This window comes from Acipenser ruthenus, chromosome 51 (assembly GCF_902713425.1).
Source record: "Acipenser ruthenus chromosome 51, fAciRut3.2 maternal haplotype, whole genome shotgun sequence".
NCBI classification, from domain to species: Eukaryota; Metazoa; Chordata; class Actinopteri; order Acipenseriformes; family Acipenseridae; genus Acipenser; species Acipenser ruthenus.
In genome coordinates, this window is record NC_081239.1 from 8,330,207 (window position 1) to 8,344,408 (window position 14,202).

Here is a 14,202-nt window from a genome sequence, read left to right on the forward strand (position 1 = left end):
TTGGGTATCTATGGCTAAAATGCAGTAACACAGCATTCACAAAACTTCCTGTTTTAATAATTGGTTTTAAGTCTTGGCTTTGCATCTTCAGATATCATGGTAGAAATCTCTCTGTGTGTGTCTCTCTCTCTCTCTCTCTCTCTCATATAGATATAGATATAGATATAGATATAGATATATATATATATAGATATGAGAAATAGTTGATAGGTACACAATGTTTAAGGGATTTAAAATATATTTCTACTTTTGTGTTAGAGCTGTACCTTTTCTCTCGCCTGTAAAGTTTTCTCTGTATTTGAAGGGTAATCAGGTTAGCTGGCGCATCGTGTCCACCCCTCGCCTCTCCGTTCAGTTCAAGAGGGCTGAGGCGCCGTTTCATTACAATCCAGGGACCCTGCTGCTCCGATTGTGAGGGAGCGTTTCATTACAATCCAGGGACCCTGCTGCTCCGATTGTGAGGGAGCGTTTCATTACAATCCAGGGACCCTGCTGCTCCGATTGTGAGGGAGCGTTTCATTACAATCCAGGGACCCCGCTGCTCAGATTGTGAGGGCGCGTTTCATTACAATCCAGGGACCCCGCTGCTCCGATTGTGAGGGAGCGTTTCATTACAATCCAGGGACCCTGCTGCTCCGATTGTGAGGGAGCGTTTCATTACAATCCAGGGACCCTGCTGCTCAGATTGTGAGGGAGCGTTTCATTACAATCCAGGGACCCCGCTGCTCCGATTGTGAGGGAGCGTTTCATTACAATCCAGGGACCCTGCTGCTCCGATTGTGAGGGAGCGTTTCATTACAATCCAGGGACCCTGCTGCTCCGATTGTGAGGGAGCGTTTCATTACAATCCAGGGACCCCGCTGCTCCGATTGTGAGGGAGCGTTTCATGGCTGTTTCTTCCGCGGCAGCACCGTGGTGTGTACACGCTGTTGACATGCATCGTGTGTAGCCGTGGCAATGGGTGCACAGCCACAAAATAAATAAAGATATATGTATTTTGCATGACGTTTTTGACAAGTTAGCCCCTCAGTGCGTGAAAAGGTGACTTTGTTATTTTTCTATATAGGTGAGAGTCACTGGAGAGGAGTGACGTTAGCCTATTACGTAACAAATCATAAAAGATTAGTTTTTTTTTTTACATTCGTTAGAATCATACCCTGTGACGTCACGTGTGTTCGGGGGAGGGGGGGGGCGTGTCTGACGGCGTGGATTGACACACGGGGGCGGAGTGACGGAGCGGCGCGGTGTGTGTGTCATTGTATCTGAACGAAAAAAAAAACAAAATACAGCGGGGAAGTCCGACAGCTGATGTTGGGTTAAGAAGCGAAGAACCGCAATGAGCACCGCCCATGTAAGTGAGGAGATAAACGGGGCATCGATACCCTTAAAACAGATTGCAATTTAAACTGGTCTTGTAGAATATATATATATATACACACACACACTACCAGTCAAAAGTTTTAGAACACCTCCATTTTTCCAGTTTTTATTGAAATTTACGCAGTTTAATGTCTCAATGTACTCTGAAATTAAAGCATAGAACAAATAAACAATTGGAGATAAAAAAGAAATCATGGAATCGTTTTGTTTAACTAAATGTAATCTAAATTTTTGACTCATCGAAGTAGCGACCTTTTGCAGATATAACAGCCGAACACACTCGTGGCATTCTTTCTACAATGGAAATCAAATATTGTTCGGAAAGTTCTTCCCAACACTGTTGCAGAAGTTCCCACAAATGTGTTGCACTTGTAGGTTGCTTTGCTTTCACCCTTCTGTCCAGTTCATCTCAAACCAGCTCGATGGGGTTTAAGTCTGGAGACTGTGCTGGCCATTTCATGATTTGAAGCCTACCGTCTTGTTCTTTTCTTCTAAGGTAGTTCTGACATAGCCTGGAGGTATGTTTTGGGTCATTATCTTGCTGTAGGATGAACCCCTGACCAACGAGGCGTATACTAGAGGGTATTGCATGGCGCTGCAAAATGCTGTGGTAGCAGTTTTGGTTCAGGGTGCCACTCACTCTGTGCAAGTCGCCGACTCTGGATCCAGCAAAAGAGCCCCAGACCATCACGCTTCCTCCTCCATGTTTGACAGTTGGTGTCACACACCAAGGAACCATCCTTTCACCTACTCGACGGCGTACAAAAACCCTGCGTGATGAACCCAAGATTTTGATTCATCGGTCCATAAGACCTTCTTCTAGTCTTCAGTAGTCCACTGGCGGTGCTTCATGGCCCAGGCAAGCCTCTTTTTCTTATTTTGCCATCTTAGCAATGGCTTTCTTACTGCTACTCGACCTGTCAAACCTGCAGCTCGAAGTCTTCTCTTCACAGTTGAAACTGAGACTTGCTTACTTCGACCAGTGTTAAGCTGTGCTTGAAGCTGTTGTCCTGTGAGCCGCCTATCACGCAAGCTGTTGACTCTCAGAAACTTGTCTTCTGATTCTGTTGTGGCTTTGGGTCTGCCAGACCTCTTCCTGTCAGAGTTTCCTCCAGTTTCCAAGTGCCTTTTGATGGTGTAGGAAACTGTACTCACTGACACCTTGGCTTTCTTTGCAATTTCTCTAAAGGAAAGACCTACACTTTTAAGGGTTATAATGGTCTGTCTGTCTTCCTTTGTTAATTGCCTTTTTCTCGTCATTATGAGAGCAATATACTACTTCCTGCAGTACAATACTGTCCAAATAATGCTTAAGAGGGTGTAGTAACACAGTCTGTTCCAACACTGCTTTTATACAGACAGAGGGTTTGTAAGTAATCAATAGCTGTAAGTTGTTAACCCATTACTTGTTCCCTGAAAAAGGCCTTTTTGTATAACTCTGAAATGTACATTATTTTTCAGTTTTTGGTAACCTAAACTTTTTTTTTAACCTCTGGCAGTTCACCGCTTACCTTTGTACTATTTCAGGTTATTCACTGGACTTGAACTGCTTAAATTTCAATAAAAACTGGAAAAATGGGGGTTTTCTAAAACTTTTGACGGGTAGTGTGTATTCTGTTATATAACAGAATAAACAGGAATATAGAATGTTCTAACATACCTATAGGTTAATACAGAGCATATTATAACTTTTTGAATGAACAGTGTGTTTTAACAGTTTGCTTAGTATTTCTGCTGACTTTATATTCTTTAAAACACAGTACAGTTATTACACCATTTTAACACACATGCAGTTTCACAAATGTTCAATTTCCATCCCAAAGATCAGACTGCTTCCAGTAGCTGTCACTGTCTTGGGTCAGTTTCTGCTCTCCATGAGTCTGTCAAAGCCACCACAGGTGTGCCTTTAAAAGCCTGATAGCTGCAAAAACTTCAATCTTGTTAGCAGGGCTCCCATCTCTACATTCCCTTTCCTATCATCAGTTGGAAGACTTCAAATAAATTAAACTGTTTCTATCAAAGAGACATCTATCTCTGCCGCATACACCTTTCACTCAAAAAAGGTGATTGCACCTTGCACAAGGGAAGACAGTTTTCAGATTCATTCGTGACACTATGTATTTGATATTGGTTGTATTAAAGGTTTCATTTCTTTAATGAGGTTTCTCATTTAACTTGAGTTAGTGCGGTAACTCTTCTACTTGGTCTAAAGAGCTTGGTGGTTTAATTTAGTCCCTTATATCAGGACCCTCTAGGGGAAAGCACTCATCATCTGTAGTTCATTGCAATTGGAACATTTCTAATCCGCACCTGGGGACTGGCTGGAAGTTCTATGTGGAAGTTCTAGCTGGAAGTTCTCGGTTCGTTGCAGTTGGTGCTGACTAGCATACTAGTTTAGTCTAGTCTTGAAGTGCTAATCACTGGATCATCTGCAGCTTTTTGTTTGGTGCAGTTGACCCACACAGTTCTCACTATTTTCTGTAGGAGTTGAACCCTGATTGCAAGAGCCATACAAAACACAGGAGTGAGGAAGCTCATTAGTGCCACGAAGAATATTCGATGCGTTATTTCATAATAATTATTGTGTTATTTCATAATTATTGTGTTATTTCAGGGCAGTAGTGTGGAGGAGTGGTTAGGGCTCTGGACTCTTGACCGGAGGGTCGTGGGTTCAATCCCAGGTGGGGGACACTGCTGCTGTACCCTTGAGCAAGGTACTTTACCTAGATTGCTCCAGTAAAAACCCAACTGTATAAATTGTATGTAAGATAATGTGAAATAATGTCATATGTTGTAACAATTGTAAGTCACCCTGGATAAGGGCGTCTGCTAAGAAATAAATAATAATAATAATTTCATAATTATTGCGTTATTTCATAATTATTGTGTTATTTCATAATAATTATCGTGTTATTTCATAATAATTATTGTGTTATTTCATAATAATTGGTTATTTTGCAATGAATCGATTGTTTTGGTAATAGACACCGCTCATGTCACTATTCCCAATCTTCTCTTTGCTTTAAAGTGAGTTGTATGCTTGTATTTAATGACAGGCTGGTACACAGTATTGATAGGTGAGAGACTCCATCTCTGCAGGGGACAGTAATAAAAACAAGACATTTTAGTTTTGAAGTTGCTAACTTGCTTATTTTATTATTTTTTTTTTTTTTGCCATTTTTAAATATCCTTTACCAGACCTCTCTGTGCTTTACAATGCTTCCCTATGCTTTACCAGACCTCTCTGTGCTTTACAATGCTTCCCTGTGCTTTACCAGACCTCTCTGTGCTTTACAATGCTTCCCTATGCTTTACCAGACCTCTCCGTGCTTTACAATGCTTCCCTATGCTTTACCACACCTCTCTGTGCTTTACAATGCTTCCCTATGCTTTACCAGACCTCTCTGTGCTTTACAATGCTTCCCTATGCTTTACCACACCTCTCTGTGCTTTACAATGCTTCCCTATGCTTTACCACACCTCTCTGTGCTTTACAATGCTTCCCTATGCTTTACCACACCTCTCTGTGCTTTACAATGCTTCCCTATCCTTTACCACACCTCTCTGTGCTTTACAATGCTCCCCTATGCTTTACCACACCTCTCTGTGCTTTACAATGCTTCCCTATGCTTTACCACACCTCTCTGTGCTTTACAATGCTTCCCTATGCTTTACCACACCTCTCTGTGCTTTACAATGCTTCCCTATGCTTTACCACACCTCTCTGTGCTTTACAATGCTTCCCTATGCTTTACCACACCTCTCTGTGCTTTACAATGCTTCCCTATGCTTTACCACACCTCTCTGTGCTTTAGAATGCTTCCCTATGCTTTACCAGACCTCTCTGTGCTTTACAATGCTTCCCTATGCTTTACCAGACCTCTCTGTGCTTTACAATGCTTCCCTATGCTTTACCAGACCTCCCTGTGCTTTACAATGCTTCCCTATGCTTTACCAGACCCCTCTGAATCATAGAATTATAATGTGATTAAAATAAGTGATAATTAAACACAACCTCCAACAATGCATGAATTATGAGATGGAAATCTGAGAGTTAATATGTAGAGAATTTTGCCACGATGTAATCCCCATCGTACGGCTTATAATCACCAACTCCTGAAACGACAAAGAAAAAGAAAATTCATTATACTTTATTAATTGCAAATAACACAGATATATATATATATATATATATATATATATATATATATATATATATATATATATATATATATATATATATATATATATATTTAGAGTGCCTAATTAATAAGCATTTTTTTCATGTCTAAAATGAGTTTTTTTCAAGATATTTCACTATTAAATGTCATATTTATTAAAGCAGAAAACAATACCGTTGCCACATTCAAAACCATTCAAAATGTTCCTAAATATTTGAAAGGCTTTCTTGAAAAACAGCAAATGCTAAATTGTAGATCATTTCTTCTTTTAATGCCGAGTGTTTACAGACGTTCTATTTTTACCATCACTGAATTATCAATAAAACACAAAAAATAAATACAACACACATGTTAAAAATGTTCCCTATCTTATACTGGACAGAGCGATCTTGAGCAGAAATATATTTCCAATCTTTGACGCAGCTGGTGTCTTTTTCGATGAAGACGCTGTAAAGAAATGGTGCAGCTCTCTGCAGCGTGTGTTCAGTTGTTTACCGGGAAGGAAGCAAACGGAAGTGGCTGCCAGGTTCCTGAATGCAGTGCGACAGGCAGCGCAATCAGGCAATCGTTAGCTGTATTAATTTTACTAGTAGTCTTGTACCACAAGAGACAGGGAAACGGGGTCCACTGAACACTGCTATTAGTTTAGTAAGAAGACAGACACACAGACACACACACACAGAGTCCTCTAATTCAACTGAGATCTGTACCTTGATCCAAAGCGTTACTCCCAGTGAGAAATTGCCAGTATGTTCGCTCCTCCGTGTTCCCAGCTAAAACTTGGATACTGGTGACAAATGGACCCCAGCTGCTTTGCTCCACAGTGAACCTAGAACCAGTATGAAAATGTGATCATTATTTTATATGAGGTTTGCAAACATCCCAAGTGCTTCTTATTATTGCAGTCACTCAAGTACTGTGTTTATTATTGTTTTGCTCAGTCTGTGTTGCTTTGACTGTGAGTTCAGGAGCTGCTCTTCAGTTCTAGCTGCACTGATAGTTATTGTATTGTGAATCAGCCTTGGCTAGGACTACAACTCCCAGCATGCCTCTGCCCCCGTGGCAATGGCAATGGATGCTGGGAGCTGTAGTTTTTTAAACTACAATGCGCTGCGCTGTGCTGTATTACACTTTCTGCATTGACTGAGTTCAGGAGCTGCTCTTCAGTTCTAGTTGCACTGCCATAGACGTGTGTAACACAGACTAGATCAGCCAGTCTTTACAGAAGAGACAGCCACTGCTATCTTGTGATCTGAGACTTTGGAGTTTTAATTTGCTGGCAGTAAGCTAGCTGTGCACTAGATGGCGCTGTTGCTTTTTTTCTAATAGAACAGGGATGGTAATAAGACTCATGTTGTATAGCAGTGTCACCCATTCCAGGTTTTACTACCAGCTTGATTAGTCACAGTGTGTCTAGGTAACAAGCTTAGATGTGTCTTATTATTAAACTCATAGTGAAACCAGGAATGGATCAAACTGCTATGCAATGAGATTCTTATTTCCATCCTTGCATTGTAACTGCAATTTAATATCACTAAACTGGACTGGAATTATGTTGTAACTGCAGTTTAATATCACTAGACTGGACTGGAATTACATTGTAACTGCAGTTTAATATCACTAGACTGGACTGGAATTACATTGTAACTGCAGTTTAATATCACTAGACTGGACTGGAATTACATTGTAACTGCAGTTTAATATCACTAGACTGGACTGGAATTACATTGTAACTGCAGTTTAATATCTCTAGACTGGACTGGAATTACATTGTAACTGCAGTTTAATATCACTAGAATAGACTGGACTGGAATTACATTGTAACTGCAGTTTAATATCACTAGACTGGATTGGACTGGAATTACATTGCAGGGATGGTAATAAGACCCTACTGCACAGCAGTTTCTCCCATTCCAGGTTTTACTACCAGCTTGATCAGCCAGTGTGTCTAGGTAACAAGCCCAGTTGTGTCTTATTATTAAATGCCTAGTGAAACCACGGCTCTCAGATGTGCAGTTTTGAATGAAACACATAGTTAAAGCAAACATGGATTTTCATTGTAAGCCCATGGTATCTGGTACTGCTTTGGGTTAAAGGAACCTGTTTCTGAGCCTCCTGTCACACCCACACTTCCTAGGCAGCTCCTATGCAGTTTGGAAACAAAGACATAGTTACAGTGAATACTCATGCCTGAATTTTGCAGGTGATATCTTGGCCGCCTCCTCCATGACCTGCAGTAGCGAGGACCCCACAGGGACCGTCACCTCGATGCTGTCATTGAAGGAGTAGTGAATGCCGTCCTCCACTCTGTAGTGCACGGTGATTACACCCTCCGGGGCAGTGGGGGGTGCTAGAGGAAGCACCGACCCATCAAGTGTCTCTGTGTGGAGGAAAGAACAGTAAAGAAACTGGTTTTATTACTTGCACTGGTCTCAAGTTTCTCTCTCTCTCTCTCTCTCTCTCTCTCTCTCTCTCTCTCTCTCTCTCTCTATATATATATATATATATATATGGGGATTAGGAACCATTGGGACACAAATGCCACAGTTACTAATTTTTGCCACTAGGGGGCACCACTGTGGTTACTGCCGCATATTTCCATACTACAGGGTAGAAATAGTCCTGTCACTCGCAAGGCAGCTCAGTCAAGCAACATGAAGCTGACAAGTGTGCAGAGAGGTGAACTGGTCCTGTTCTTTTTTTTTTTTTTTTTTACAGCAAAGGAAACAATGCCGAGGCAGCTCTCTGGGAATACCATAGAGTGCATAACATCCGCAGCGGGCCTTGTTCAAGAGCTGCTGTTCACAAGTTAATCAAAACATTTGAGGAAACCGGTTGCACTTGTGATAAGCTTCATAGCGGCAGCCCACCGACACCAAGCAAAGTTGTCACTGAGATCAGCCACGCCGTAGCAGAACCAAACAGCACCAGCACACATGCTGTCACCCGCTGCCTGGATTTGCCCAATTCAACTGTTCCTAAGGCTCTTTGTTCAACTCGGATGTTTCCATAAAAGCTGATCCATGTTCAAGCATTGGAGGAGACGGATTTCATCAGACGTGGCGATTTTGTGTTGCAGTTCTTGGCACGACTGGAATTGGATGACCAGTGGCCTGCTAATATCCTGTGGACAGATGAAGGGCACTTCACCGTGTCTGGAAGTGTGTTATCTGCTCAGAGACTAATCCACATGCAGCATTTGTGAGCCCCCTACATGATGTTAAACTGACAGTGTGGGGTGGCTGTACGGCTGACTTTGTTATTGGACCGTTCTTTTTTGAAGAGCCCTCAGCAAGGAGACCTCAAACCTGCACAGTCACTGCTGCACGATACCAGCCCATGCTGACAGCCCATGTCAGTCCTGTGCTGCAGCAGCGAGATGTGATAAACACTACCATCTTCATGCAGGATGGGGCCCCTCCGCATACTGATAACCAGGTGAAACGCGTCTTGCAGGAGCACTTTCAACACAGAATCATTTCCCTTTCCTTGTGAATGGCCACCTCGCTCACTGCACCTTACACCAGTGGATTTCTGGTTATGGGGGTACCTGCAGTCACGAGTGTACCGAGGGAACCCTCGCACAATTCCGGGCCTCAAGGATGCCATTGTCCAGGAGGTGGCCGGCATACCTGATGAGATGCACAACGCTGCCGTAATGGCCATTATCACACGAATGCAATTCATTCTGGATCATGGAGGAGCACATATTGAACACTTATTATGTGATTATCAGAGGTAGGTCATAGTGGTGCCCCCCTGGTGACAACAATTAGTAACTGTTGCATTTGTGTCCCCTGGTTCCCTTAACAACGGTATGCAAGTTCACCTTCCCGTCCCCCTTGTCTGTTTCTGTTTGTAAACCTACTTTCTAATCGCCCTGTATGTGTGTGTGTGTGTGCTCAAGCTCATCCCACACATACTCAGAAGGACTGAGATATTCATTCATATATATACTCTGTCACCTTTCTTTCATTCTTTCTTTCCTTTTGCTCTGCGTGTCTGTGTCTGTCTCTCTCTCACTGTCTGTATGTCTCTCTCTCTCTCTCTCTCTCTCTCTCTCTCTCACTCTCAAAGTCCTTGCAGTCTAGCTTGTTCAGCTCCAGGTAGTTTCTGTTCTCCAGTGAGGGGGTGATCTGAGAAGCAGCCATGGGGTTCTCGAAGGATCCGGAACCAGCCCGCTCTAGAAGTGTCTGGATAGTTCTGGAACAGTCGTAGTTGGTGGAGGTGACTGACAGGGCCTGGGGAGAGACAGTGAGAGAGACGGTCGGTAGTGTCACAACATAGCCCCCCACCGATAACCAGGGAATGAATGTTCAAAACTTGCCTCATTAATAATAATAATATTATTATTATTATTATTATTATTATTATTATTATTATTATTATTATTATTATTATTATTCAGTCATTTAGCAGACACTTTTATCTAAATGACTTGCAGAGACTAGGGGGATGAACCATGCATCCTCTCTCTCCTCTCTCCTCTCTTTATTATAGATATGGAGTTTGACACAACTCTGTCAGCAGAGACAGGACCTGCACCTCCACCAACACATATGGCTCCTCTCTTCTCTCGCCTCTCCCCTCTCTCTACTCTCCCCTCTCTCTCCTCTCTTCTCTTTCTCCTCTGCCCTCTCTCTCCTCTTCTCTCTCCCCTCTATCTCCTTTCCCCTCTCTCTCTCCCCTCTCACCTTCTCTTCTCTCTCTCTCTCTCTCCTCTCTCTCACCTGCATGGCCAGTCCCGTGCTGTAAAGGTTCCCGATCAATCCGTCGCTCGTTGTCTCCTGGAGAATGTTCTTGATCAGACATTTTAGAGCATTCAGTATTTTCAGACGCAGAACCATACGATCAGGGGCCTTGATAGAGCGCTTCACGCAGGTCAGAGCCAGAACTGCAACCGAGGCTGTGTCTGAGAGGAGAGAGAGAGAGAGAGAGAGGTGTTTTATAATCTCCATAGTTTTATAAATTATTCAGCAGTGACACCAAACATGATTCAGACAGTCCCCCTGAGTTTCAGTCTCAATAGTTTTTATATACTATACAGCAGTGACACCAAACAAGCTTCAGACAGTCCCCCTGAGTTTCAATCCTAGCTCCAATCTCCGTAGGTCTCTTACCCACTGAATATTTCTCTCCATATGAAAATCCTCCGTTATCCGAAGCTTCAATCAGACTCTGCACGCTGTGTGATGTCACTGGTTTTCCCATCATGCACAGCGCCAGTATGTCAAGGCTCACCTGATAATAGTTGGTGAGGGGAACGTTCTTGGAATCTATAAAGGAAAGTGGGAGGGACTTTAATAAGGGTTAGTTTTAAAATGGTTTGTTTTTGTAATATGCTTTACCACACCTCTCTGTGCTTTTACAATGCTTCCCTATGCTTTACCAGACCTCTCTGTGCTTTTACAATGCTTCCCTATGCTTTACTATACCTCTCTGTGCTTTACAATGCTTCCCTGTGCTTTACCACACCTCTCTGTGCTTTACAGTGCTTCCCTGTGCTTTACCAGACCTCTCTGTGCTTTACAATGCTTCCCTATGCTTTACCAGACCTCTCTGTGCTTTACAATGCTTCCCTATGCTTTACCAGACCTCTCTGTGCTTTACAATGCTTCCCTATGCTTTACCAGACCTCTCTGTGCTTTACAATGCTTCCCTATGCTTTACCAGACCTCTCTGTGCTTTACAATGCTTCCCTATGCTTTACCAGACCTCTCTGTGCTTTACAATGCTTCCCTATGCTTTACCAGACCTCTCTGTGCTTTACAATGCTTCCCTATGCTTTACCAGACCTCTCTGTGCTTTACAATGCTTCCCTATGCTTTACCAGACCTCTCTGTGCTTTACAATGCTTCCCTATGCTTTACCAGACCTCTCTGTGCTTTACAATGCTTCCCTATGCTTTACCAGACCTCTCTGTGCTTTACAATGTATCCCTTTAACTGGTGTTCACTGCAGTTTAAACATTTTAAAACATCATAGCTGGTACCTATCCCATCTCCCCTCTCTCCTCTCCCATCTCCCCTCCTCTCTTCTCTCTCTCCCCTCTTCCCTCTCTCATCTCTCTTCTCTCTCCTATCCCCTCTCCTCCCTCTCTCCTCTCCTCTCCTCTCCCCTCTCTCATCTCTCTTCTCTCTCCTATCCCCTCTCCTCCCTCTCTCCTCTCCTCTCCTCTCCCCTCTCTCATCTCTCTTCTCTCTCCTATCCCCTCTCCTCCCTCTCTCCTCTCCTCTCCTCTCGCTCTCACCAATATTGTCAATCTCTTCCTTCAGTTTTTTTTTCCAGCAGTTTTCTGAGGTCCATGGCCTTCTTTCCCCCTTTAAGTCCTGGGGCTGGAGTTAGATACGGGTCCGCACAGGAGGCCTGCATAGCCAGACAGTAGAGAGCCACGGTGCCTGAGGAGAAGGGGAGGCCTGGATAGGAGATAGGGGAGAAAGAGGGGAGGAGAGAGAGGAGAGAGGAGAAAAGTGAAGGTGAGAGGAGTTAGTTGTTTGTATTTTAGTTTGTTGAATGTTAGTTGGTAGGTAGTTGGTATTTTAGCGTGATTTAGTAGTTTTTAGTTTGATACATTTTAGATTAGTTTTGTTCATTGTTAGTTGGTAGTTTAGTTGGTTAGTTGGTAGTTAATTAGTAGTTTGGTTAATAGTATAGTTGGTTCATTGTTAGTTAGTAGCTAGTTTAGGTAGTTGGTAGTTAATTGGTAGTTGAATGTTAATTATAGTAGCTAATCTGTAGTTCAGTTATTTAGTTAGTAATTCCATTGGTTAGTTGTGAGTTTAGTTGGTAGTTTAGTTAGTAGTATCATTGGTTAGTTGGTAGTTAGTTGGTAGCTAGTTTGTAGTATAGTTGGTTGTTAGTTTAGTTGGTAGTTAGTTGTTAATTCAGTTGGTTGGTTGTTGAGTCGCTTTCTTTACCTTCTTGGACTCTCTTCACTGCATCAACCTGCAGTCTAGCCAGCATGCCTCTCTCTGTGTCACTGTCATGATGGCTGGCCAGACGCAGAGCCAGGAGGATGCTGGGATTGGGGGTGGAGCCACTGGCAGCACTGCTGTTCTCTGATTGGGCCATTATATTGAGGAGCCGAATCACCTGACCTGTCTGAATCTCTGAGACAGCTGAGAGAGAGAGAGAGAGAGAGAGAGAGAGAGAGAGAGGAGAGAGGGAGAGAGGAGGAGAGAGGGAGGCAGAAATAGAGGAGGCAGGGAGGAGAGAGGGAGGGGAGAGATAGAGGAGGAACAGTACATTAATGAAAGATACAGGGGCTGAAGCAAAAACTAATTGAAACTGCATTGAGAGATTTCTATTAAGAACTATAAATGATAATAATGAGACACACACTCGCAGTTACACACACACACACACACAGACATGCACACACAGACATGCACACACATGTTTGCATTTCTATATTTGTGGGGACTTCTCATAATAATAATAATAATAATAATTTATTTTTATATAGTGTCTTTCATAGTGGTCCATCATCACAAAGTGGTGTGTGAGCTATGCATCAGCTGCAGTCACTTACAACAACGTCTCACCCAAAAGACGGAGCACAAGGAGGTGAAGTGACTTGCTCAGGGTCACATAATGAGTCAGTGGCTGAGCTGGGATTTGAACCAGGGACCTCCCTCATTGACTCTCACTATAGTCAAACTCCAGTAAAACAAAACTCCACGCAGGGTGAATGTGGACATCAAACTTTTTTTTTTTTTTTTTTAAGGCAAATTTTGTTCTTAAAAAGGTGTTTTACAAAGTGGGGACGTCCCCACAACGGCATTTTTTCAGCAATTACTATCTTTGTGGGGACATTTTCTCAAATTGTGTCCGCACATTGATAGTAATACCTGCCCTCATAGAGACACAGTCACACACACACAAAGACACACATACATATACAAACACACACACACACACACACACACACACAGACAGACAGCCACACACACACACACATACTGAGACACACAGACACACATAGACACAGACAGATAGACATACACACACACATAGACACAGACAGATAGACATACACACAACACATAGACACAGACAGCTACACACACACACACACAAACACACTCTCTGGTCTAGTTAATACAAAGGCATCATTATTCAGCTATTAATAGCAAGCGGTTCATTGTGTACTCACAGCACTGCAGAGCGACCGGGAGCCAAACAGAGAGCTGCAGCAACACAGCCAGAGCCACCCTCACACAACCCACTGCCATTCTGTCTATCTCCTGTCTTTATCGCCTCCTTTCTTTTTCTTTCTTTCTCTCTTCCTTTCTTATTTTGTAGCTAATGATCCTCTTTCTTTCTTTCTGTCTTTAATTCTGTACTGTCACCAAGTCGAGGGAGTCTTTCCCCTTGGGAATGACGATACTGGAACTTCGCTCTCTCACTCCCTCTCTCTTATATAGTCACCTCCAGGAAGTCTTTTGCTCCTGAAGGTTTTCTCCCTCCCACTATTGTTGCCTTTCCTAGTCAATGCTGGTTTTGAATCACCTGATGCTAATCACACTCGCCCCCTCCCCGCATCGCTCACCCCTCCCTCACCCCCAGTCATTATATCACCAACCTTCAAGAAAGAACAATAGAAACTCTAAACTGGGGGTCGGCATGGGTACCCGAAAAC

At 43.0% G+C, this 14,202-nt stretch overlaps 1 protein-coding gene across 1 annotated transcript; it reads right to left on the reverse strand.

The window, feature by feature from the left end:
• Positions 1-4,424: 4,424 nt before the first annotated feature.
• Positions 4,425-13,932, reverse strand: LOC117404709 (cobalamin binding intrinsic factor-like). The gene is made up of 9 exons (XM_059015887.1): positions 13,717-13,932; positions 12,479-12,679; positions 11,812-11,977; positions 10,682-10,837; positions 10,292-10,473; positions 9,631-9,802; positions 7,752-7,941; positions 6,272-6,390; positions 4,425-5,496 (listed from the first exon to the last, which is right to left on the reverse strand). The coding sequence occupies exons 4-9, from the start codon at positions 10,773-10,775 to the stop codon at positions 5,435-5,437; spliced, it is 819 nt and encodes a 272-aa protein (XP_058871870.1). The 5' UTR covers positions 10,776-10,837; positions 11,812-11,977; positions 12,479-12,679; positions 13,717-13,932; the 3' UTR covers positions 4,425-5,434.
• Positions 13,933-14,202: the final 270 nt, after the last annotated feature.

Bases quoted from the DNA above. Each gene is read 5' to 3' on its own strand.
- LOC117404709 (XM_059015887.1), bottom strand. From the start codon at position 10,775: ATGATGGGAAAACCAGTGACATCACACAGCGTGCAGAGTCTGATTGAA. The intron at 10,474-10,681 runs GTAAGAGACCTA...CTCTCCTCTCAG, and splicing joins TGGAGAGAAATATTCAGTGG to ACACAGCCTCGGTTGCAGTT. The intron at 5,497-6,271 runs GTACAGATCTCA...TTGTCGTTTCAG, and splicing joins GAGTAACGCTTTGGATCAAG to GAGTTGGTGATTATAAGCCG.